A 25,385-nucleotide genomic window follows, 5' to 3' on the forward strand; every position below is an offset into this window, starting at 1 on the left:
ATGGATCAGAAATTTGGCGCACCTGGAGGGCATTTCACAAAACTTGTCATCAGTGATAAATGACAGTTTTTGTTATAAGCTACTGAAATCCTTGGTTCTGATTGGTTGTCAACAGATTTGTCACTGAATTTTGTCATTTGTCATTGAAAAAAGGCTTTGTGAAACGGGTCCCTGATAATCAATCTCAATATAGCTATCCCAGTTTTAACACAAACAGGAGACCTATTAACATAACAAAACTTACAAATTTGCATCGTCAAAAATTCCAAATTGAAGCAACCTAATTTGCAAGAAAGAACAAAGACAGTTGTTTTGCCCAAATAATTGTCAGACAATCTTCATAGAACGATAAAATTCAATCACACGTAAGGGACTATTTTTTTATTTTGAGCAATCCACTCATTTAGTCATAGCAAATTAGTGTCACCTTTTAGTGAAGTTTTGTTTAGATCTTTTGATTCAGAATGCTCTGAATTACAAATCATAATATATCTTTATATGTAAAAAAGTTAAGTTACAATTTATTTCGAGCGATTCACTCGTTTAGCCATAGCAATTTGGTTTCACTTTTTAGTGACGTTTTATTTCGATCTTTTGATCCAGAATGCTCTGAATTACAAATGGTATATGAGCAGAGAAATAAATCACTGGAAAATTAGAGTCTATTTGTGGTGCAGGGCATTTTGCTGTTCATTAATTAGAGCAACTTATATCTCTAATTTCTCACTGAAGTCTATTAATTGGCAATGCAATTTAAAATATCTAGTCACTATTTTTGTGAACAAATCAGCAGTTTTGGGGTTAAATGTTTTGCAACTTATTTTCACAATGGTTCATTTAATAAACATTGTTTTTTTTCAGACTATGAAGGAGTGGAAAATAAGATTAATTGATGCCAATTTGAGGAGGGAAAACTGATCAATGCAGAAATAAGAAAACTCTGAAATACAATAAAGGTGAGTTCTGGTAAAAAAATAAAAAATAAAAAAATTCTCACAGAATCAAACGAAACTAATACACTGAATGTTCAAGATTACAAATAATTGTCATTTGCCAAACAATCTTGGTGGAAAATGTATACTGGCTGAGTAATGAGCATAGAAAGATTAGGAAATCAAGGTTGGTAACTCCCGACACCTTTTATGTAGTCCCATATACATCTTTCTGTATACAGTGCTTGTTATTTTACCAAGACTGGGCCAAATTTATTATGATTTTGATGACTCCAGAACTTTGCAGTACACACCAATACTTACATGCTACATGATCAAATTTTTCTGATCCATTCCACAACGTTTCTTTCACAATGGAATCGCATGACCAGAACTCACCTTTATCTTTAAGCAAGATCTAAAGCAGCATTTTGTATTCATCCTTACTGTTAAAATTCAAGCTAATTTGAGTTTGGCATGATATGTCCATCTCTTTACCCCTCTACACTGCATATGAGCGTTTTTACACAAGCAGAAAGTAAACGTGTAAGAAGCATACATTTCATTGTATGTACAGATGACCATGAGCCATCCATCTTGTACATGCAGTGTTGCTATGTCAGGTAAACTTGCGGTAAACATTAAGGTGGTCAAGATAAAATTTAAATGCGTCGACTCGTAAATTCTGTCATCCCCATGGGTTAACTATATAAACAGCAATGACAAGAATGTATTGGGAAGCAGGGGAAAATTTGAATACCAGTACATCAGGTTCCCTCTTATAAAGAGTTGATATTAAAAGCATCTTATTTGCGATGGATATCAATCACAACTATGTGGGGAGGAAGGTCTGCGGATCACAGTTATTTGGTTAACTTTTTCCATACCCGGGCAGCTCCACCGGATGCACCTGCTATTGCAATATTTATATACCGGTTTGCTTTCTATTGATTTTATCTCAATTCATGTTTTTTATATTGTTGTATTATGTGACTTGATTTGCCAAATAAAATAATAATAATAATAATAATAATAATGTACATAAGACATAGGGGACTGTAAATTTGCCATTGATTAGAAGACGATTGTTTGGATCAATCGCAACTCTTTATAAGACGGGGCCAAGAAGTATTTAACTACAGTCAAACTTGTCTTAGCTGACACCTCTCTATAAGGGCCACCTCTCTGTATTGGCCACCTTTATCTTTCCCTCTAGAAAGAAATGCATGTTGAAGAACCTGTCTAGAAAGGACAGCTGTCTGTATAGAAGCCAGTTTTCCTGTCTCCCTTGGGTGACCTTTATAGACAGGTCTGATGGTACAGTGAAAACTTGTATAACGAGGTCCTTGGGACCAAGGAAATTACCTTGTTATCACCTTGTTTTTTTCACCTTGTTCTAATCTTGAAAATGAACCCTGAAAAATGTTGGGGTGTACACTGTAATTTCTGGCATGATTCAAGAAGCAAATCAAATGTGCTGATAATGGAAAGAAAAAAAAAGGGGGGGGGGGCTTTCAAATTTCATGATTCATTGCTGGAACTTACAAGCCTTGAAGGGAAAAATACATTAGGAAAGAAGAAATTGTGAAAATATTTCCCAAATCATTAGAAAGGCAGTGATGAAATTGTTCATATTAATCAATATTTGGTCTTACTTTACACATCTTTGGCTTTATTTCTTTTTCAATTTCATGAAGAAAAAATTGAATAAAAGTCACTTAAAGCATTAATCACTGATAGATTTGCTTAGGTGGATTTAAAAATATATATATATGTATACATGTAATGTATATTGACTGAATATTGCAATTGTTATTTCTAATGCATCATCATGACATCTACAATGTATACCTTTGACTTAATATATATGTTCATCTTGATATTTCTTTATTCCTCATCCCACTTTTAAAATGGGTTTATTAAGATGGGGAAAGGAGGGGGAGGGGGGCGCTGTCTGTTAATCCTGGATAATTTTATTGAAGTTAAATTGACAACGTATTGTTGTTCTTCAAATTGGCAATAGTGATCTTATTTCATTGCTAATAATGTCTCTAAAAAAGTATATACATCAAGAGTGTGATGTCCAAAGTTTAAAAGAACAACCATTTTTTAATTTTTAAAAAAATGATTTGAATCCCTAAATGTGTTGCCAATTTAAGGATCAAACCTTATTTTTTTATTTTATTTTTTTTATTCCTGGCATTGAATGCAGCTTAGTCATGAAACAATCATCGGTGCAGTGTGGGATGTGGGACATATTTCATTAGGTCTCTGAATCAAAAGTTGTTGAGCCACACTGCAAAATGTGGAATGATTGTCGGAAAATGGGTTGTGCACATTATCGTGCATCTAGGAATCTCTGCCCTATGTGTCCCATACGACACGTGCCTTCTCTTAAGTTACGTCTTCCAAAAATAAAAATTCCTTGATATAATCAATACCTAGTGTTTCTTTCTGGCATCACCTAATCCCTCCACACGTTGTACAATCTGACTACAATCCAATTTTGGAAGAATCTTCAATGGCCTTTGATATGAACATCGATACATGCATGACCCTTGACCCGAATAGTCTAGTCATATGATTAATGATATCTACATTTCAAGGAATTTCCAGCTTTCTTGTCACAGTGTCTTCCTGGTAATTTACATAACAACATAAAATCCATTCTGCCTGATGAAATGCACTTCATTAACCTCCGACCTTTCAACCTAAAAGTCATAGGTTAATCCGAAATAGCTAAACATGGTCCCACAGTTTAAAACAAACATGTAAGCATTCATTAACAATCCTATATATATATTTGTTTGGCTCCAGCAGATCAAACAATGTAATATCATGGTTCAAAATTTTGAAAAAAGAAAATAATTATTGCTTTTTAATGCTCTTGGTACATGAAACTTCCCATCTTGGAACAGGATGACCTTTCACACTTCAGCTCTGTGTACTTATGACAAAGTTCAAAGGTCAATCCGAAATAACCAAGCATGGCCTCTGGAAACCTATAACAAACCAAACAGCGCTCAGAAACAATCCTATATAATGCTTGGATCAATATCATGAGATATCGAGGTCTAACATCCTGAAAAATAAATATCTGCTTTTAATGCTTTCAAAGAGCAATCCAACCTTTATAATAATTTCAAAACATTTTTTTTGACCTCGTTTACGCAGTATTTGCCTCGAGAGACCACCGGAGAGGAAATATTACAACTTAAGCTTAGTGTGTGTCACACTTCTCCATATATAACACACATATATAGCACGCGTAGGGGACTTCGCTGTGCGCAGCTCATTTGAACAAAAATCTCCCTCTCAAATCCTTTTCAGTCACGTGAAATGATTCTGGTTAACCATGTCTTTTTTTTTTTACAGCTGGTTCACTGTGTAACGTCTAAACAAGGCTTATACAGTACATGATTATGCAGCACCTAAAAGACCATACTTACTATTCACTCATGATGAAAGTAATACTTAACATACAGCAATCTGCTATCACACATCATAGTGTCTCTGTGTGTGACCTTTGACCTGAGGAGGTCGAAGGTCACAAGTGTCCATAGGAGCTGGTTCAATCACCCGTTTGCATGGCGATACCATTATCAACCGACGCCCCCTCTGTTGGCTGATTGCAACCATCTTGAGATGTCAAAGTTTCTCTTCTTCGTTCCTCCTCTTCCTCCTCCTCTGCCTCGCGTAGCTCTTGCTCGATCAGCTGCTTTGCCAATTTGATGTTGTACGCCTCATCGTAATGATGTTTCCTCTTGCTGCAAAACTCTTTCTTTTTTTCTGGAATTAGACAAGGATATTTAACTTGAAAGATTATAGAGAAGATGATAAGATTTTAAGACATTGTTTTAAAGGCAGGCTTTACTACTTCAGCCAGAAGGGATTAGGCCACCCAGCGAGCCAGCCACTGTGACAGGTGGCTATCTCATTAACTCAGCTCTCATTTAACATAAGAAAAAGAGGATCATGGGGGACCAAAAGGCACCGATTGGGGAAGTTTTCTATATAGAGAGAGCAAGTAGCTACAAGTAGGACAGTGTGCCTTTAATGAGCATTAAAGTCTTTTTATATACCACACTGTATTTATCATGGGATAGATCAACTATAGGTTTAAAGGTGAAATTCATAGAAAATCACAAATATGTCAACTTATTTTTCAATTCAATTCAATTCAATTTTATTTCATTCAGTTAAAAAGACAACATTTCAAATAACAACCAGCTATACAACATAAAATACACATTAAGAACATATTTGACATTTGGACAACAAATAAACTGAATAGGTTGCAACCTGAAAGGAAAAAAATAATCCTTATATAAAGGTTGACCCTTTTTTTATAATAAAAACAAATGAAATATATCCGTTACTAAACATTATACTATACACAAATCAAGACAACAAACATACATACAACATCAAATAAAATATGTCTTGAATTTAAATGATTATTGCAGTTTATCTAAAAGAAATTTCTTATACCTACGTTTAAAAACATTTACACTAACAGAATTATGAATATAATGGGGAAGAGTTTATTTATCACAATAAAATGGTAAGCTAACAGATGGCCATCGTACAAGTTTTAGGTCAACTACATATTGGGTGATTTATAAAAGTACAAATACAACCACCTCCATAGCAGCTGGGATATATGAGAGATTCGCCGGAAAAATAACAATGTTTTAATGACATCACTATATGGACCAACACTGCCCAAGCAGACGACATCCCATAAAAAATGAACATAATAGCAAAGCTATTATTTGTCAAATTATAATGAGCTTAGTGTATATAAATGTAATGGCATGTCAAACCATTCAAAAGGGGATATGACCCGATTTTGATAACAAAAATCTTTTGCTTGTAAATACACAGAATAGGGGTTAATTAAGAATCAAAGAAACCAGACTTTCAAATTGAAAACCCCCCGGAATGAAATTAAGGACGGCATTTGTTCCCTCTTGAAACGCCGAACATACCGCGGTGTGTGCAGCTGAATATACAATGGCGTCTCATTTTTTTTACAAGCGACAGATTCCTTTATTTTTGTATCGCTGTATTTGTCATCAAAATAAAAACATGCGCGGGGTTTAGAGTAAGGCTGTGAAGGGTAGTCGAAATGTCCAGGCCGACGCTTACCCGTGCCTGGGTGAGCGGCGGCCGCTGGCATGGTGCCGTCGGTAAAAATGTTTCCCAACTCAAGCACTGTCAAACTCACCACTCAGAAACTGGGACCAAATGTCTGGATTTCTGCTTGGACTTGGAGGAAAATGGATTATTCTGCCATCTTTGGTTTTTAAAACAGCATTGTTCACTGTTATTATTATTATTATATCGGCGCCTTCAAATGCAACTCAAAGTAAAATTGCATGCGTTTTCGGCGACAGAACTGGGATACTGCTCCAGTGGTATGTATGGTGGTGGCAAAAAAATCAACAAAAAAAAAACAAACAAAAACAAAAAAAACATGGCGTCCGAATACTCGAGTATTCGCTTGTAAGCATGGGAGTGTACTCGGGTACCTCATTACACTGTTGTGCACAGCCTTAGTTTAGAGTGAGGCAATAGATTATACATTTAGCTTGACAGTAGTGAAGAGAAAGAACTCAAGAGAAGATGAAAACAGAGGCACTGAAAATGTGTGAGATGTCATGGGACATCATCTGCTTGTGCAAATCATGTCCATACTGTGATCTCACACATCTTAGCAGCGTTCAGAGAGCTATTCAGGTGCTATGCCGGGGCTGTATTTAAGCATTTTATAATTTTTAATAATCATTACTTAGAATGTTTCCAAGCATTGAATTTTGATAACCTTGTCGAATCAAAGTTTCAACTTTGCAATAATGAAAATAAAGTTAGTTTTTAAAATCACTAAATATCTACTTTAACTATTTCCAGTGCAACATTAAAGCCCCACTGTACTACTTGTAGCTACTTGCTCCCTCTTTATAGAAAACAATGCCTGAGCGGTGCCTGTTGGTCCCCCATGATCCTCTTTTTCTTATGTTAATTGAGAGCTGAGTTGATGAGTTGCCACCTGTCAGTGACCACGCTAATCCCTCTAATCCCTCCTGGCCACACTAGTGCAGAGGGGCTTTAATCTATACCTGTGTCGAAAAGGTTGTAGTAGAGCGAATCAAGTCTGGACATGCATAATTTTGCAACGCCATTGTGATGCACAAAGCAATCCTTCCATCAATTAGTGCCTTTAGTTTTTTGGAAAATTTACACATGTGGCAAAATGACCTGGAGGTCAAAAAGTGTATTCTTCAATCCCAAAAGTTGTATTCTTAAAAATTAACACGGACTGTTACGCAGATCAATGCCTCTTACCCTTCCTGCATACAGGAAGAAATTTTTCAACGGATCAATGGTTAAATATACATGATTTCCTCACGACTGTTGTGTTCGATGAACCAATGAACATCCCCAAATTGCCGATGTGAGATGCATGAAGGATACTTTACAGGACAGAATGGGCATTTTGCCATTGAAATTTTTTTTTTTTGAAAATCTTATTTTATTAAGGAAAATCGTACTGTCGTATTTGCTTCTAAAAATTGTACGAAATACGACTAAATCGTACTGGTTGGCAGGTCTGGTGTAGTAGTAGTAGTAATAGTGTAGTAGTAGTAGTAGTAGCAGTGACAGCAGCAACAGCAGTGTCGGACGTAGTAGACGTAGTAGTAATAATAGTAGTAGTAATGGTGCAGTTGCAGTAGTAGTAGTAGACATGTTAACTAATTAATACAACATAAAATTCCACTCACTTTTCTCTTCCTCTGTGAGTCCCTCCTCGTCATCCTCTTCACTTGATTCCTGCAGATTCTCCTCTTCCCACCAGCCCTTCTTAGACGGCCCTTCTAATCTGTAAAATGATACAATCATTCACCAAAACAAATCTGCACATCTCATGCTTAGGAGGGATCTCATGTTGCATTTAAGATGACAAAATGTGTCTGACAAAAGGAAATATGACAACAGCAGTAACATCAACATCAACAAAACAACAAAGAGCAATATAAGTATGAAATTTCAAGCACATTTATGAAGTCAAAGGCCATTGTAAAATATTACAATGCACATTCTCACAGAAAGAAGTACAACTGAGAGAGCTTTGTCTGTCAAATCTGAGTGGAGGGGTGGGGGGTGGGGGGGGGGCATAAATGTTATACTAATAAAAACGGTGCTTATAAAGCGCTTACCACCGAAGTCTCTAAGCGCTATAACGAACAAAATACCATGAAAAACAGTTACATATTATAGCCTGTCTGTACTAGTTTGGCCAGGGGATTAGACCTCCATGCAAGGTCACTGACAGGTGGTTACTTTATCAAATCAGCTCTTGATTAACATAAGAAAAAGGGGATCATGTCGTGCCACGGACCAACATGCACTGATTAGGCATTGTTTGCTATTTGTATTAAGCGCTATATAAAAATTAAATATTATATTATTATTATTATTATTTAGAGGGCGCAAGTAGCTAGAAGTGGTCCAGTGGAGCTTTGAACAAAACAAAAAATTCCAAAAACCTAAAAATTACAATACATATGAAGTATACATCAATGAGAACGGAGTTAGTTAATCATCAAAAGCAATTTTGTATAAATGCGTCTTACGACAAGTCTCAAGGAGAACAAATTAGAATTTCATGGAGGACTCACTTCTTGTTGAGTTCAGTTGCGTTGAGCGTAGCAGCAGCGATCTCATTTTGACCGTCGTGTTCATCGTCGACATCCTCCGCCTCGTTGTATTCATTGTACGGCGTGTCGGGCTCGTCCACCTTCATATGGCCATAGTCTTTGTCAGCAGGATGATACGTGGCTAGGATGTTCATCTCATCCCAGGTGATGCCATCCCTGGTGGCGAGATAAGAGAGAGAAACGGTTGGGTTCGAGTTCAAATTAAAATTCATAATTCAAATTTAAGTCAAATCAAAATAAAATTCAAATTCAAATTCAAATTCAAATTCAAATTCAAATTCAAATTCAAATTCACATTCAAATGTAAGTCAAATTAGAATGAAAATTAAATTTCATTTTCAAAATTAAAACTCAATTTCAATTTCAATTTCAAATCCAAATTCACCCCAAATTTAAATCTCATCCCATTTGATTTTGTTGCCATCTATGTATGTCGCGCACACAGAAAATCAGGACTTTTTTCATGTTTGTGATACGAACCAATATTGGTTTGATGGTTTGTTTTATCTGAGTGCTAAGAAAGCATGTGTTTGCTTGTAAGTATTAGCAACCAGGGGACCGACGGCTTTAAAGGTAATACAAAGTTTTGGTATGGGGTCATGAATTTGGTACAAATGAACATATTGGTAGCATATGCGATCCTATGATATTCAGCGATCGTTGTCGCGTTTGAAATCGAATCTAGAGTTATGAAATTGTAAATAATATACTCTTTATGTTGTATAGCTCTATCTCAAGGTCAAGATCTTAATTAAGCTATTAAACAATGTTCCTTCACCAAATCGACCGATTACCTATTCCCGTTTGGAAATTATATATCACATCTACATATTCTGAGATTTTGATGGTCGCAGCCACTATATTTTGACGGTCGTAGGCGCTATTTGAAATTTATCAAAATTTACCGGGAGCACCGGTAAATTTTTGTATTTAATTTTTCTCGAAAGCAGAAGTGTTTTAGGGGCTAAATTTTCTAGTGCTTATAATACATCGACAGATGAAGCTGCAAGTCGCGCATTGGCTTAGCAACATGCGTACTATATGCATACGCTTGCATATCGCGCGATACAGCTGCTTGTCTGAATTTAGCAAAACAACATCACTCTGCGTGGACGTCTTTTTCGTCGATTTTGACCAAAATGATATGAATATACCAGCGTTTTGGAGGGGCTGTAACTTTTGATAGAAACATCGGTGAGACTTGAAATTTGAAATGTATTATTCCGATAACATTTTTTATTCAAATATCAAACAAAAATGGTGAAAAAAGATCCCAAATTGAAAATTGAAAAATCGTTCAGACACCCTAATTATACGGCGGCGTCGACGTTTTCCTTAAAAGAGGGCGTTTTTCAAGCACTGATCGCACAAAAACCAAAAAAAGGGTACCTTTTCAGATTCACAGGTTCGGCAGCTTCTACGTTTTCCTTAAAAAGGAGGTGTTTTTCAAGCACTGATCGCACAACACAAAGCCCCCAAGAAGGGTACTTTTCCAGGATCACAGGTTTTTGACATTTTCTTTTTAACGAAAAGGGTCATTTCAGAAAAGGTGCGATATGCCATTGATGGACACGGGTGGATAGCATATGTGTATGAGAGTGACCCCCCTGGGAGTTTAGTACAGTGACGTTTGAAATGTTGAGAATCAATAGCACAGCTTTTAAAATTTAATACACAACTAGGGAGGCCAATGCCCAAATCTAACTTTTTAATTACTAATTTGTTTATACTAAAACTAAGATTAAAAGAAAGCATTTACTTTCACTAAGAAAATCCACCCATCTGCCGACTCCATAGGTTCCATCAAATAGGAGATATCCAGCTGGTTTGTAGCCATTTCCTTCTACGCCTTTCCGTACGTAAGAGCCTTGAAACAATTATATTTCATGTCGCAGAGTTACGTTCATAATTAGACAGGCCCGAGGGACAAAGTTCATGATGAAGTTTAAAACTTCGCGCGAAAGTGCAATCACTCAACAGCGGCTAGCCTTGAATCGGTCGCACACGTACACACCTTCTTCTTCTTAGTTGATCCCTCCACCGACACAGGCAAGCCCCGATGCATGCAGGCTGAAGTCCAGCCATCAATGTGCGAACGATTACATCTTCTACTACTACGAGCCGAAGACGATGGTTCAAAAAAGGAAAGAAATATATATAATTCATTGATATTTACCTTAGATGTGTATTCCAATAATTTGATTTCCTCATGAGTATTCCTTATTATCAACGATCGAGAAGTTACGAGGTCCAATTAAAATCCATCTTGCAGCGAACACAATCATAGCGCACATCCATGCATGCAACGTACGTGTACTAATATTTCTCTCACTCTCTCTCTCTCTCTCCCTTTCGCTATACGTAACATACACACTCACTAACCATGTATCATACAACACACACCTTCAAATCATGGCTTTCATTTCAATTCTCAATTGGAGTATAGACTGCTCACGTAGACTTTTTTTTTTTACTGAAATATCTTTTTTAACACTTCTCATACATAACTGCACGACACTCGTATCTAGTGCTGTGAGAATAAGGTACTAGGGTCTATAAATAAGACTACGCTTTGCGCACGATCTGACCGGAGCTCAGATTATGTCGCAATACCCTTTATTTTTGGCGCGAACAATGACGTCACTGTTCACTGTTTTCCTTCTCATTTTGAGATGGATGTAGCTATAGGGCTCAAACCAACGCAAGATTGACAGAAACATCGTACTCTATCTACTTTCGAATGTTCAGTTTGTAAAAATCTGTATTTAAAAAGATATAATCTTTTTTCTTTATATTTTCTAGTTGTTAGAAGTGGCAATTGTGAACATCTGAAATGTTGATCTCTATCAAAAGTTCTTTACTCAAAACGGATCCCATATTTTTAGGGTCTACCTTCTGCCAATGAGAAGGTTTTTAGTGAGCAAACCTCTACGCCCTCTAGGATTTTCTTAGTCGGTGGTGCGAGTGCGTCAAGGTCGTCTGCAACCACAATTATTGGATTAAAAAACGTCAAAATCTGCAAGATTGTCAACAAATGGTGAAAGACTGTTACAGATCCGTGATTATAGGTATGTTGTGAAATGTATAATTGTATTTTCTTTTCATATTTTCTTCAATTTTTATTTTTACATCATTTTTTTCCCTTTGCTAATTTTTTGAAGTGGGCGACGAGCGCACAAATCGTAGGTGTAGAAGCCTTACGCCCGGGCATTGGCCTCCCTAACACAACCGGTAGCCTCTAATCGGGCACATCTACAAGGAGGTCAATGAATATGCATATCAGTGACGTCGTGTCAATTCATGAATACTCTAATCGGGCACATCTACAAGGAGGTCAATGAATATGCATATCAGTGACGTCGTGTCAATTCATGAATATTGATGTTCTTGACTGCGCGCGTACGATCGTACGTACGTACGTGCAGAATTGGGGTCATGACTGTTCAATGAAGGTGATACGTGCAACACAAATCAGGGCAAAATCTTACCATTATACATTTGTATTGTCCGTGATTATGAGGTAGAAGTGTTTGAGTGTTAAGTAAATTTATTTAGTGTGGATTTTGATACATTTTTGATACAGTTTATACAAAATTGGCGATTCTTTTGGTCGTTTTTTAACTCCAAAAAACAAGTGACCAACTCGGTCGTCGGCCTAAACCACCTAGCCCTGCCTGTAGATGTGCCCGCCTACCTCTACATGAGCCCGATCGAGATAGGGATCGAGTTAGTGTAATGAAATAGTATTCTATATTCAATATCCGAGAGTTCACGGATGTAACATTAAAGCTCCCTTATATATGAGTTTCACAAATATCAATTTATCTTCTTTTCATGGATTTTCTTTGGATTCTACGTGTTTTACGTTGTCAAACAACCACCTCCCTGTAGATGTGCCCGCCTCCCGCTACATGTGCCCGAGATAGGGGATGTATATTGAATTTCCGACATGTCATGAATATAATAAAGCTTCCTAAGATACAAATGAGTTTCATAAATATCAATTTATCTTCTTTTCATTGATTTTCGTTGGATTTTACGTGTTTTAAGTTATCAAAACATGCACCTCCCTGTAGATGTGCCCGCCTCCCGCTACATGTGCCCGAGATAGGGGAAATGTAGTGAGGCATACAACTAGTGTTGTATATTGAATTTCCGTCATGTCATGGATATAATAAAGCTTCCTAAGATACAATTGAGTTTCACAAATATCAATTTATCTTCTTTTCATGGATTTTCTTTGGATTCTACGTGTTTTACGTTGTCAAACAACCACCTCCCTGTAGATGTGCCCGTCTCCCGCTACATGTGCCCGAGATAGGGGATGTATATTGAATTTCCGACATGTCATGAATATAATAAAGCTTCCTAAGATACAAATGAGTTTCATAAATATCAATTTATCTTCTTTTCATTGATTTTCGTTGGATGTTACGTGTTTTAAGTTATCAAAACATGCACCTCCCTGTAGATGTGCCCGCCTCCCGCTACATGTGCCCGAGATAGGGGAAATGTAGTGGCATACAACTAGTGTTGTATATTGAATTTCCGTCATGTCATGGATATAATAAAGCTTCCTAAGATACAATTGAGTTTCACAAATATCAATTTATCTTCTTTTCATGGATTTTCTTCGGATTCTACGTGTTTTACGTTGTCAAACAACCACCTCCCTGTAGATGTGCCCGCCTCCCGCTACATGTGCCCGAGATAATGGTGTAGCCAGACATTATAATATAATCTATGCGTATCTTTCTTGCTCCCTCGACGTGGCGACTCCACCAAACATACCCCCTCTTTCTTACTCACCCCCTTTCTCTCAGGCTCTTACCCCCCCCTCTCCCTCTCTCTCTCTTTCATCCCCTGTTTCTTTTGTTTTCTTTTCTCTTTTTTTTTCTTCTTTTGCTCCTTTTCTTCCTTTTCTTTCTTTTCCTTTCTTTCCTATCCTTCCTCTTTTTCTCTTCTTCTTTTTCTTTCTTTTCCTTTCTTTCCTATCCTTCCTCTTTTTCTCTTTCTTCCTCCTTTTCCGGACAATATCCTGACAGGCGGGGGTGTCGCACCCCCACACCCCATTTGGGGACGCCCCTGGTTGTAGGGAGTTAGATTATATACAATATTCAAACTTTTCGTAAATATATTTTCCTCCTCATAATAATGTAAGGAAGTGATATTTTCTAGATTTTAAGTCAAATAAGATACGATTTTGCGATCGTAAGGCATTAAGCAAACGGTAGTGTCCCCTATATTGTGTCTTTTTAAAAGTAGGCCTTTATTTTCTTTTAGCTTTGATAATTATATAAAAACATCCCCATAATCTATAGCTAATATATTTCCCCCGCTCCAGTGGTGACAAAAAAGGGAAACATAACACACACGTAATCCTATCGTAATTTGTCCCCCTTGTGTGAAATATCCCCCCCCCCCCCTTAACTGATTGGCTAATCTTTGGTGACAAGACGATATATTTTACAAGGAAACCACCTCGACCGAAAAAAAAGACAGATTTAGAACGTGACAGTAAGTCAATATATATATGCTTTATGATTGCCAACCTCTCCTACGAGATGACCCCGACAATAAGACACTATTTCAAACTCGTGGGAGACAGTGAGCATATAGGATGACAATATATAATGCTTTTTCACAAAAACAAAACAAAAAACACAACAATATATTCCTGTTCTCAATGTGTATGATGAATTGACAGGTGATATGTATATTATGATGTGTTTGTTCTATAATTATCTATCTTGTTTCATGACAACTTACATCAGCCTTAATTTTCGTTCTATGTGTTCCCTTTGTTGTATTTTCTTTCTTTTTATTATGGTTTGGTTATTGAAATTAATTGATTATCTATATTTCGTGTGTGAACCTTTAAGCATGTATATATCGACTCGAATAACTATTACATTTATTTTCTGTGTTTGCTTTGAATTTACCATGTCTCGAATGAATTAATCAATGATTATTTTTTATTGAACCTGCATTCAAATTTATGTTTACATTCCGTATTTTTCATGTGTTTGTTCTGTGTTTATCATTATATCAGACCCCCTTGTTGCTACGAGGGCTAGATATCCCACCCCAAAATAAAAACGAAGACAAATTTCTCACGGCATTTTTTACTTTAATTGTGATGCAATAAAAAGACCTTATCAGACCTCCTTACCCATCACCATCACCCTCACCCCAACAAAAAAGACAATAAATGTTTGATTCATATTTGGATTGCATTATCTCTTTGTACGACATGACGCGAAAACCGTCAAGGTCCGAAAGTGTTCAAGCCCCCTATCCCCCAAAGTCTCAAACAAATCACAATTCCGAAGTGCCCCCCCCCCCCCACCTCTCACCCCTCTCCGGACAGTAAGTAGGCTCGTGTTCCGGCCCAACCCCGCGTGTCTTTCTTGCTCCCTCGACGAGACAACTCCACCCAACAACCCCCTCTCTCGTTTACTCCCACCTCTCCTCTATCTGTTTCCCTTTTCTCTTTTTGTTTTCTTCTTCCTTTTTCCTTTTTTTTTCTTTTCTTTCTTTTCCTTTCTTTCCTCTCCTCCCTCTTTTTCTCTCTCCTTTCTTTTCCCTTTTTTTCCTTTCTTTTCCTTTCTTTCCTTTCTTTTCCTTTTCCTATTTTCTTTTCTTTTCTTTCCCTCTCTTTCTTCCCCTCCCCCTTATCTCTTTTTTCCCGACGGCAGCGCAATTTTACCGACAATATCCTGACAGGTGTGGGGGGGGGGGGGGGGTTGTCGCACCCCCACACTCCCCTCTTTGGAGACGCCCCTGCTCGTATGCACTGTTTCGTTCTTGAAACACTGTTATATTATATTTACACAAACAAATTATCTTACAGAAAACATTAACATACCCAAAGAAAGTAGTCCGTCAAATGAATCATTATCAAACAAATAAATTACTCAAAAGTATACTGAGTAATAATCAACAATCATATTAAAGGATACTGATTTTAAATACAGGCCTCTACACTGTTAAACAAAGTTAAAAGGTAGGTGTTACCAAGCGCGGATCAAGGGAGGGCCGAGCCCCCCAGCCAAAAAAAAAAAAAAGGAGAGAGCGAGAAGGAAAAGAAGGGAAAGGGAAAGAGAGAAAAGGAAAAAAGAAGAGGAAGAAGAAAAGAAAAGAGGGAAGAAGGAGATTGGGGGGGGGGGAATTGCCTTCCAGGCTGTTGCCCCCCCCCCCTAATCAAAAAATAAAAGAGAAGGAAGGAAAGGGAAAGAAAAAAGGAAAAGAGGAGATAAAGGGAAGGAACAAAGAGGAAGAAGAAGAAAAAAGATATCAGTTGCAATTTTCCCGCCAACAAGTTGTGGATAGGGGGAAGGCCCTTGCCCCCCCCACCCCCCGTCCCTGCTAAAAAAAAAGAGAAAAGGAATGAAAAGGAAAAGAGGAAAAGGAAAAGGGAACAAAAAAGAGGAAGAAGAAAGGGAGAAAAGAAGGGGAGATCAGTTGCGGTTAATCCCGCCAACAATGTGTGGAGCGGGTGGGGTCAAAATGACCTTGCCCCCCACCCCCAGCAAATCTAAAAGAGAGAGAGGGAAGGAAGGGAAGGGAAAGGGAAAGAGGAGAGAAAGAAAAAGAAGAAAAAAAGAGAATGAAGAAAGGTAAGGAATATCAGTTGCAATTCCAACAAGGTGTAGATCGGGGGGGGGGGGGGGGGGGGGGGGGGCTTTGGGGAAATAAAATTCAAACGTGGTTTATTTCTAATTCCATAACGGTTGTTTACAAAATGATGGTGAAATGACATCCTTTACATTCATGTCGGAAATTTACAACAGTAGTTGTATGCCTATTTTCTACACTCCCCCTATATCGGGCACATGTAGCGGGAGGCGGGCACATCTACAGGGAGGTGGTTATTTGACAACGTAAAACACGTAGAATCCAAAGAAAATCCATGAAAAGAAGAGATATTTGTGAAACTCAATTGTATCTTAGGAAGCTTTATTATATCCATGACACGACGGAAATTCAATATACAACACTAGTTGTATGCCTCACTTCAGGCCCTATCTCGGGCACATAGCGGGAGGCGGGCACATCTACAGGGAGGTGCATGTTTTGATAACTTAAAACACGTAAAATCCAACGAAAATCAATGAAAAGAAGATAAATTGATATTTATGAAACTCATTTGTATCTTAGGAAGCTTTATTATATTCATGACATGTCGGAAATTCAATATACATCCCTTATCTCGGGCACATGTAGCGGGAGGCGGGCACATCTACAGGGAGGTGGTTGTTTGACAACGTAAAACACGTAGAATCCAAAGAAAATCCATGAAAAGAAGATAAATTGATATTTGTGAAACTCATATATAAGGGAGCTTTAATGTTACATCCGTGAACTCTCGGATATTGAATATATTGAAGTAGACTTGGGAGCTACTTTATAGACACCATAACCAGACATGAAATACTCACTGGAAATGTATCAGGCAATCAGGCTTGACATCCTTAACTTCCAGTAAAGGTACGTCTGTTCGGTTGAGGTGTCGGTTGCATGAGAGAGAGAGTTCAGGTTGACTCTATTCCAGGGAAGCTTCCAATAGGAATAGCGCCCTCTAGTGGTGAGGGTGGCTATTATAGACTGCTATGCTCTGCTACACTCGTAGTCTGCTAATGCAGTCTGCTTCGTGCTTGTAGTCTATATCATAAACTACTACATTCCCCCCCGTTTCAAAGAACTCATCCCAGGGAGAACCTAAACCCCTCAAAAAAAAACTTGGGTGCCACAATCAGTGGCTGAAACCCGCTAAGACCGGCTTTTGTAACAGCCAGGTCCATCAATCACAACATACAAAAATTTAAACAAAACAATGTTGTCCTCCGGAAAAAAACTGTTTTCCTTTCCTTTCCTTGAACAAAACCCTCCTCCCTTTGCCAACTACAAAGGGCAACCCCATTATACATCCCATTATAAAAACATCACGCCCTCAAAGGGCAATTTCATTATAAACACAATATAATAGAAAACATCATGCCGATCCCCTTTCTTTGTACTGAAAAAAACAAACAAGGGTGATCCAAACAGTATAGTTTTTGTTTCTAAAAAAGGAAAATCGGAAGCAAACGAAATCAAAGGGTGACACGAGTGCCAGCAATGTGCAATTGATTTAAACCGATGTAGTTCAAATCAAATGGCCTCGATGAAACCATACCCAGCTTGCTAAATTTAAACAAATCATCAAAATATCCCAATAATCACAAACCGGGGTCACTAACCCCGACATCCCAGAGGGAATTGTTCAAGGAATACCCTGAAAGCCGAAAGAGAGGTCGCTTACCCCTACTTCCCAATGGGAGCTGGTCAAGGAATACCTTGATAGCTAGAAAATGTGGAGTATACATCAACACCCCACTTAAAACATTACAGGGGTCAGTCACATCGACACCCCTCTCAAATACTTGCAGGGGTCTATCACATTGACACCCAACTCAAAACATTGCAGGGATACTTATCGTCATCCCCCTTAAGTCACTTGAAGAACGAGGAAACCATGAACACAGGCATAAATATGGACCGTGCTAGATTTCTACAACAAGCAGCAGTGCTACATGTATACAGGGATAAGGACATGGAGCAGGAGGCTAACTTACAGCCAACTTTGACATGTCTATGGCAAAGTCCTTACTTTGCTATCCCAAGGAAAAGACTACTACAAGAAAGCTGCATGAGAAACTCTCCACAGAAAACTACCCTAATTACAAAAATGCCTGCCAAAAGGATGTATACTAAAACATAGAGTAAAACGCATACTCCAAATAAACTCATTCACCCCTTTGTCAAGATGATTACCGTAATGAATATGACCCGACGTGATTAGCATGTAGGATAGGTTTCACTCCAACGGAGAGATCCACATACATGTAAGCATTTTGACAAATTGTACTAATTCCACAAAACTAGGATTAAACTAATATACATCCATACATTCTGAAGTACATGAAGATCATATCTCCAGTATGCATGGACTAAGGGAATGTTTATGTGCTTTCATGTAGATAACTTAGAAGTGGACATGGTAGCCATAAGAAGATATTTTTGTCTTAATCCTCTTACTAGATCACATAAATATCACAGGATTCCCAACTATCCTGGAAATCATGGAAAAATCCATACCATACCCCCACCATGTATAACAGATGGTACCAAGAACGATAAATTACTTTATCAGCTCGAAGATGAAATCACCCATAAGGTAATCCAGTATCCAAGAAGAAGTTTACACGGTGAGAGGGAATTACGGAACAGGAAAAAGCAACTACAGAATTAATATTGAGAAACTTGTCGTCATTAGCCTTTCCCTGAAATAGCAGGGAGGACCTCATCCATCCCTAACTCGTCAGACTTTACTACATCTGCTCCTCGACCAGGTACCTCTCGTCCGACCCTCGTCCGACCCACTGGGTCTTTGGCGGCAGGGTCTGTGAAATCCCTCGCGCCCCACCTAGAGCCTTGGCAATCTTCTCCAGGTTTTTCTCCAAACCGGATATCCGGATATCCAAACTGGTAGACAAACCAGATATCTGGCTATCCAAACTTTTCACCAAACCAGACATCCGGTTATCAAAGCTCTTCGCTAAATCGGATATTCGCTTATCCGATCGTCCCTCCAACTCTGACATCCGGGTCTCAAGTCTGGAAGGGGAAGGGGTGGAAGGAGTGCCCTGCGCCGGTCGCGGGGCAATGTCCACCCTTCGCACCTCGGGCCCTCTGACCTCGCCCGATTCGGTCGCCATCACTTTGGCCTGCCAGGTACGGCCGTACATGACCGTATGCGCGTGCTGGAACCAGCGGATTGCCTCCACTGCTTCCCCAACGTTAGAGAGGCGCTGATTAAGGGCATGACACCCAGCATCGCTGTCGATGCAGCCCTGACATAAACGCAATACCAGTTGCCGCTGCACGTAAGTATCTGGGACCCCGGGAAATGCCCGGGATGCAAGCCGATGCAATTTGTCTGCCCATTCAGACAAGGATTCCGTAAGACCCTGCTTAGCAGTGTTAAATTCAAGCAGGGTTGCCTCCGGAGGCTCCCGGTATCCAAACCGGCCCTCCAGCTGGCGTACTACCCCGAAATAACCCATATCGGGGTCCCGCTCCTGAATCCTATCGAAAAACTCGCTTGCCTGGCCGTCCAGACACCAGCACAACTGGTTTAGGCGCTGTGGATAATCCCACTCGCAGGCATCCGCAAATGCGGAGATTTTTCGGAAGAACGCGCGCCAATTCCCACGCCCGTCGAATCCGATCGATTTGGGGAGTGGCTGATAAGAAGCCCTCCCTCGGTTGCGTCCCCAATCTCCCTCCCCTCTAGACAAAGACGGTCGGGGGAATGCATCGCCCATTTCCGGGGGCAGGGTTGGAAAAGTCCGGGCCGGCCCTGGTAGGAAAGTATCTTCCCCACCTTCATATCTCCACGAATTCGCGCGGGAAAACCCGCCCGACTCTCTCACCGGGGGAGGATAACCGTCATGGGGATAAACTTGTGCCCCAATACTTCTTCCTCCGGATTCTCCGGATCCTCTCCCCCGGAGCGTGCTACTCCAAAAATCGCCCGTTTGGAATATTGCCCTAGATGGCATTCTGGGGGACTCTCCCCCATAATCCAAACGCGATCGGAAGTCAAACCAGCCTTGCAGATTGCCTACATCCGCAAACATAGCAGAGGACTCCAACAGCTCAGGAGTAATCCCCCCATGCTTTTCCCGGAGTTCTAAAATACGCCCCGCTCGAACAGGACTTACCCCGGGCATGGCCAGCAACTCCTCAAACGTACAACTATTAATAGGGACCTTCTCCATATCCCCACAGTGCTAGGTTAAATCCTTCAACAATAGGACAAAACCTACAACAATAAAATAAATCCCAGAATATTAATTGATCTATTCAGCAATTATAAACACCCTACAACCGCAGGTGAATAATTGAAGTTATTGAACAGAACAATATACCAGGATATATAACCACCAATAGAATAAATCCCAAAATAGTAATTAAACTACCCAACAATTATTAATACCCATACAAGCACAGGTAAATAATTGGATAGAATACACTAGGATATTTTAGCACCAATAAAATATATCCCAGAAGATTAATTAAACTACCCAACAATTATTAATACCCATACAACCACAGGTAAATAATTGGATAGAACACACTTGGATATTTTAGCACAATTGCAATCACAATCACAATCAAAACAAAGGAAACACAGACCCCTACTGCCCTAGATCAATTCACCGAACCGATATAAAATATCGACAAAGAGCCTACTTCACTCAAGAATGAGCTATTACTCCCCCGCCTGAGAGGTTCGATGAAATAAAAAGAAGGAGCTACACCCCTCCTTGCGCCCTAACCAATACACCAGAGACAGGGCAAGATATACCCACCCCGGCACTGACTGTAATAAACCCAATGTCCTACTAAATTTAATCCCTAATACTAGTATTAAACTCTAAGTCTATAATTATTCTTATATTCTAAAACAATTCCTAAATATGAGAAATAACAGATACTATAATTGTATCTGTATAATGCAATAGATGCCCTAATCCTCCAACACCACAACTGCCCCACCTCCGCACCGCCAAGATTCACGACTACCCTGGGATAAAACTCCCCGAGCCAAGTCCTCACCCACGGTCACAAAAGTGCTATCTATTTATCTGGTATCTTCTGTTTCCCGGAAAACACCCCTACAACGGAGTTAAAACCGAACAGTCAACCAAGATAAACAAACAATCGAAAGCAATTCCAGTTATAGATTCACCAGAACATCACAATTAATACAGATTCCAACCAAAGCAAGTTATGTAATAAAATACAAGTAACCTAACCTATAGTAGAGGTCTAGAGTCTAGGCTCTAGGTTCTATTCAATTCGCGAAGGGAATTATAAATACAACTCCCTCCACCAACTAAACAAACAAACCAACAAATCTGAAATATTTGCCCTAAATTAACCTAAGGAGTAAGGATTGCTAAGAACTATTTAATAATTGGAAATTATTTACACCCTACAATTTGATTAAGTTATTTTATATAATAATTAATAGAATCAACCTAACCAATCCTGCGAAGGAGACTAGAATCCCCTTCACAAGAGCAGGACTCCTGGGAGCAGCTAGCTAGCAGAACCCCCACGATATCCACTCAATCTATATTTATTCTCAATAAGCTTTACGCCTCTGAAAACAAATTAAACAAATCCAAAAAGCTTATGTTCAACAAATAATCACTAGCTTTATTTGTCTCCTATTCCCCCTTTTTTTTTAATTATTTAATAATTGGCTAAAACACAGCCCCTGGCCCCTACCACCAAGCGGATAGGTGGGCCTAGACGGAACTGCTGGTAACACGAGCACTCACACACGGATATACCAGTCCACGTATCAAAAAATAAACGTAGGAAAAGCCCGACAAAATCGGGATAAAGGAGAAAAAGCAATGATTAAAAGGCAAAAGCAACGGATTTCCTACCTTACGATCCCCGAGAATCCCACCTCTCACAACTCCAAAAGTACTTGTAAGTTGAAGGAGTTTACGATTTTGCAGGAGCAAGACTTTTGTTTGTTGTTGACAGTCGAGTCAATAAAATAGATCGCAACGCTCACGCACCCAGATATCCTCCACTAGCTGTTTCCGAGAAATCTCAAACTCTCGCACGTGTTCAGAAATTGAAACTTCTCAACACGTGAGCGAATGGGGACGTACTCCGGAGGATCTGGGTGGGCGAAATTCCGCCGCCCTGATTGGTCTATCCCCTCCAGCGATCGTGTGCGAATCTTGAATTCCATTCTCCTCAAGATTCACGCTCGGGGGGATATGAATGGAAAAACATAACCCAGCCTGGGGATATATATACAACCATCCCCCCTCGGTTATTCCTGGAATGTTTCCCACATCCATTATCCATTGTTCTACACATCACATTAATTCACGCCATTCAATAACAATGCTTCCATAAACATTCAACGTGGCTGACCATCTCATCCTGTTTAAGCCAACAGGTTGATAATGATATACCATCATTCCATCACACCCAACATTAATAATACATAAAACAGGACATTCACCACACTTATATTAAAACTAGCCACAAATAACATAACACATCCACTCCCGGGATATAAAACACCGTATTTCACTGCAGCCATCCGGCCATGGGCCTACCCAGCCCCCACCGAACCTGTCAGCCCTTCACGGCGCTCGCTCCCGTAAAGGCACAGAAAGTTTAAAATTCACCATTTTAAAACAAATGGTCGGCCGGAACTACGGGCAGGCAACGCCCACCACCCCCAACCGGAAAATTTGTTTCCACTAGGAAACTAGCGAGCATTACCCCGCACAGCTCCAAAGCGCAACTCGGCAAATTTAGGTCCACGCCCCGTTTTGACAAAATAAATTGACAAAACAACACAACAAGTTACCCCAAAACGGTGCATTTCGAGGTCCTAAAAGTCCGTGACGCCAATGAAGTAGACTTGGGAGCTACTTTATAGACACCATAACCAGACATGAAATACTCACTGGAAATGTATCAGGCAATCAGGCTTGACATCCTTAACTTCCAGTAAAGGTACGTCTGTTCGGTTGAGGTGTCGGTTGCATGAGAGAGAGAGTTCAGGTTGACTCTATTCCAGGGAAGCTTCCAATAGGAATAGCGCCCTCTAGTGGTGAGGGTGGCTATTATAGACTGCTATGCTCTGCTACACTCGTAGTCTGCTAATGCAGTCTGCTTCGTGCTTGTAGTCTATATCATAAACTACTACAATATACTATTTCATTACACTAACTCGATCCCTATCTCGATCGGGCTCATGTAGAGGTAGGCGGGCACATCTACAGGCAGGGCTAGGTGGTTTAGGCCGACGACCGAGTTGGTCACTTGTTTTTTGGAGTTAAAAAACGACCAAAAGAATCGCCAATTTTGTATAAACTGTATCAAAAATGTATCAAAATCCACACTAAATAAATTTACTTAACACTCAAACACTTCTACCTCATAATCACGGACAATACAAATGTATAATGGTAAGATTTTGCCCTGATTTGTGTTGCACGTATCACCTTCATTGAACAGTCATGACCCCAATTCTGCACGTACGTACGTACGATCGTACGCGCGCAGTCAAGAACATCAATATTCATGAATTGACACGACGTCACTGATATGCATATTCATTGACCTCCTTGTAGATGTGCCCGATTAGAGGCTACCAACACAACCAGGTAAAGCAGCTGTGTGTAGATTACAAAGACTCAAGAAAGAGTACGTGGGACTAGGCCTACATAAATTGGTCTTGTCTTGTATTTGATTGAAGGGAACTGTTACTTACTCAGGTCTATTAGCAGGGTCTTCAAAGTGCCTTGAAGGTTTCAAAATACTTTTCTTAGGTTGATTTTCTAGCTTTTCTGCCATGTCCGCTTTGCAGGATGGATTTTCGTTGCGTCGTCTAATTTTGCCTGTGCACCTAAAATAAAAATTGAGATTGATGAACTCTTGAGTCTTTCGGTGACCTTTGTATTTGACACACAAGTTTTCAGTGATTTTATTATCTTTATTTTAATCTGAAAATACCTAAATAATATAAATATTCAATCAATAGTCAAATGTGTATTAAGTAAAGACTTATATATATATTTTTTTAATTGAAAAGAAAATATAGATCTAGACGATCCTCAGACCATTTGGCAAGGATTTTTTTAAAGTGGGCTAGCTTCAGTCAGTGGCGGATCCAGGAAGAGGTGGGGGAGTTTGCCCGGGCCTCCTCCCCTGGGAAAGCAACCGGGTAAAAACATGTTAATTTTACCTTAATTTGTTGTAAAAAGAAGATGGGCCCCCTCCCCTGGTGCAAGGGGGGGGGGGTGCGATTTTTTTTTTTTTTTTTTGGGGGGGGGGGCAAAAACAAATCTCTCCCCCCCCCCCCCCCGCCCCCTCCTCCGCTTATTCACCAGCTGGCTGTTTTGCCGCTAAATATTTTCTCACGATTTGGACCTCCTCTTTGGCCCCCTCCCCTACGTCACCGGCTGGATCCACCCCTGGCTTCAGTTATATACTGGCCGACTGCAACAGCTAGTATGATGGATCAGACCCCGTGAGACTGGCCGGGGGGATAGATATTTCGCCAACCCCCCCCCCCCCCCTTCCCGATTCTACAAACCTACTTGCGAGCAAGAAAAATACATTATATAGACATGATTTTCACGCGCTTCATGAATATATATGCGGATAATTCATCCTGTCAACTGGGAATAAAACGAGCGAGCGAGCAAAATGGAAACAAATTAAATTATGACATAATGATTATTCCACATGCAGGCTTCATAATTCACTTAAAGCCACGCTGTCCTATTTATAGCTACTTAATTGCTCCCTCTATATAGAAAACTTCCCCAATCGTTGCGTGTTGGTCCCCCATGATCCTCTTTTTCTTATGTTAGTTGAGAGCTGAGTTAATGAGAAAGCCACCTGTCAGTGACCTGACCTTGATGTATAGTCTAATCCCCTCTGGCCCAGTAGTGATGACGGTCTTTAAGCTAGTTATAGGTTAGAGATATAAAAATAGGAACGAGATTAATATATCGGGCAACCCAAATTAAACTTGAGATAACGATTTTCGAGCATGTAACGCATAGCTTATTTACCCAAATATGGCGTGATGGTCACTTTACTATATAATTATCTACTCTAAAAAATGTCG

General features: G+C 39.5%; 1 protein-coding gene across 1 annotated transcript; it reads right to left on the reverse strand.

Moving 5' to 3' along the window:
• Positions 1 to 4,292: 4,292 nt before the first annotated feature.
• Positions 4,293 to 24,202, reverse strand: LOC582652 (protein phosphatase inhibitor 2). Its single transcript, XM_030993350.1, has 4 exons — positions 24,021 to 24,202; positions 8,615 to 8,809; positions 7,718 to 7,815; positions 4,293 to 4,721 (listed from the first exon to the last, which is right to left on the reverse strand). The coding sequence occupies exons 1-4, from the start codon at positions 24,101 to 24,103 to the stop codon at positions 4,504 to 4,506; spliced, it is 594 nt and encodes a 197-aa protein (XP_030849210.1). The 5' UTR covers positions 24,104 to 24,202; the 3' UTR covers positions 4,293 to 4,503.
• Between the last annotated feature and the right edge of the window lie 1,183 nt (positions 24,203 to 25,385).

The sequence above is a fragment of the Strongylocentrotus purpuratus genome, unplaced genomic scaffold (assembly GCF_000002235.5).
Source record: "Strongylocentrotus purpuratus isolate Spur 01 unplaced genomic scaffold, Spur_5.0 spur5_scaffold_20, whole genome shotgun sequence".
Classification (NCBI taxonomy): domain Eukaryota; kingdom Metazoa; phylum Echinodermata; class Echinoidea; order Camarodonta; family Strongylocentrotidae; genus Strongylocentrotus; species Strongylocentrotus purpuratus.

Coding starts and splice junctions, on each gene's coding strand:
- LOC582652 (XM_030993350.1), bottom strand. CDS start 24,103: ATGGCAGAAAAGCTAGAAAATCAACCTAAGAAAAGTATTTTGAAACCT. Junction 8,810..24,020: donor GACCCTGCTAATAGACCTGA/GTAAGTAACAGT, acceptor TCTCGCCACCAG/GGATGGCATCACCTGGGATG. Junction 4,722..7,717: donor ACTCACAGAGGAAGAGAAAA/GTGAGTGGAATT, acceptor GTCTAATTCCAG/AAAAAAAGAAAGAGTTTTGC.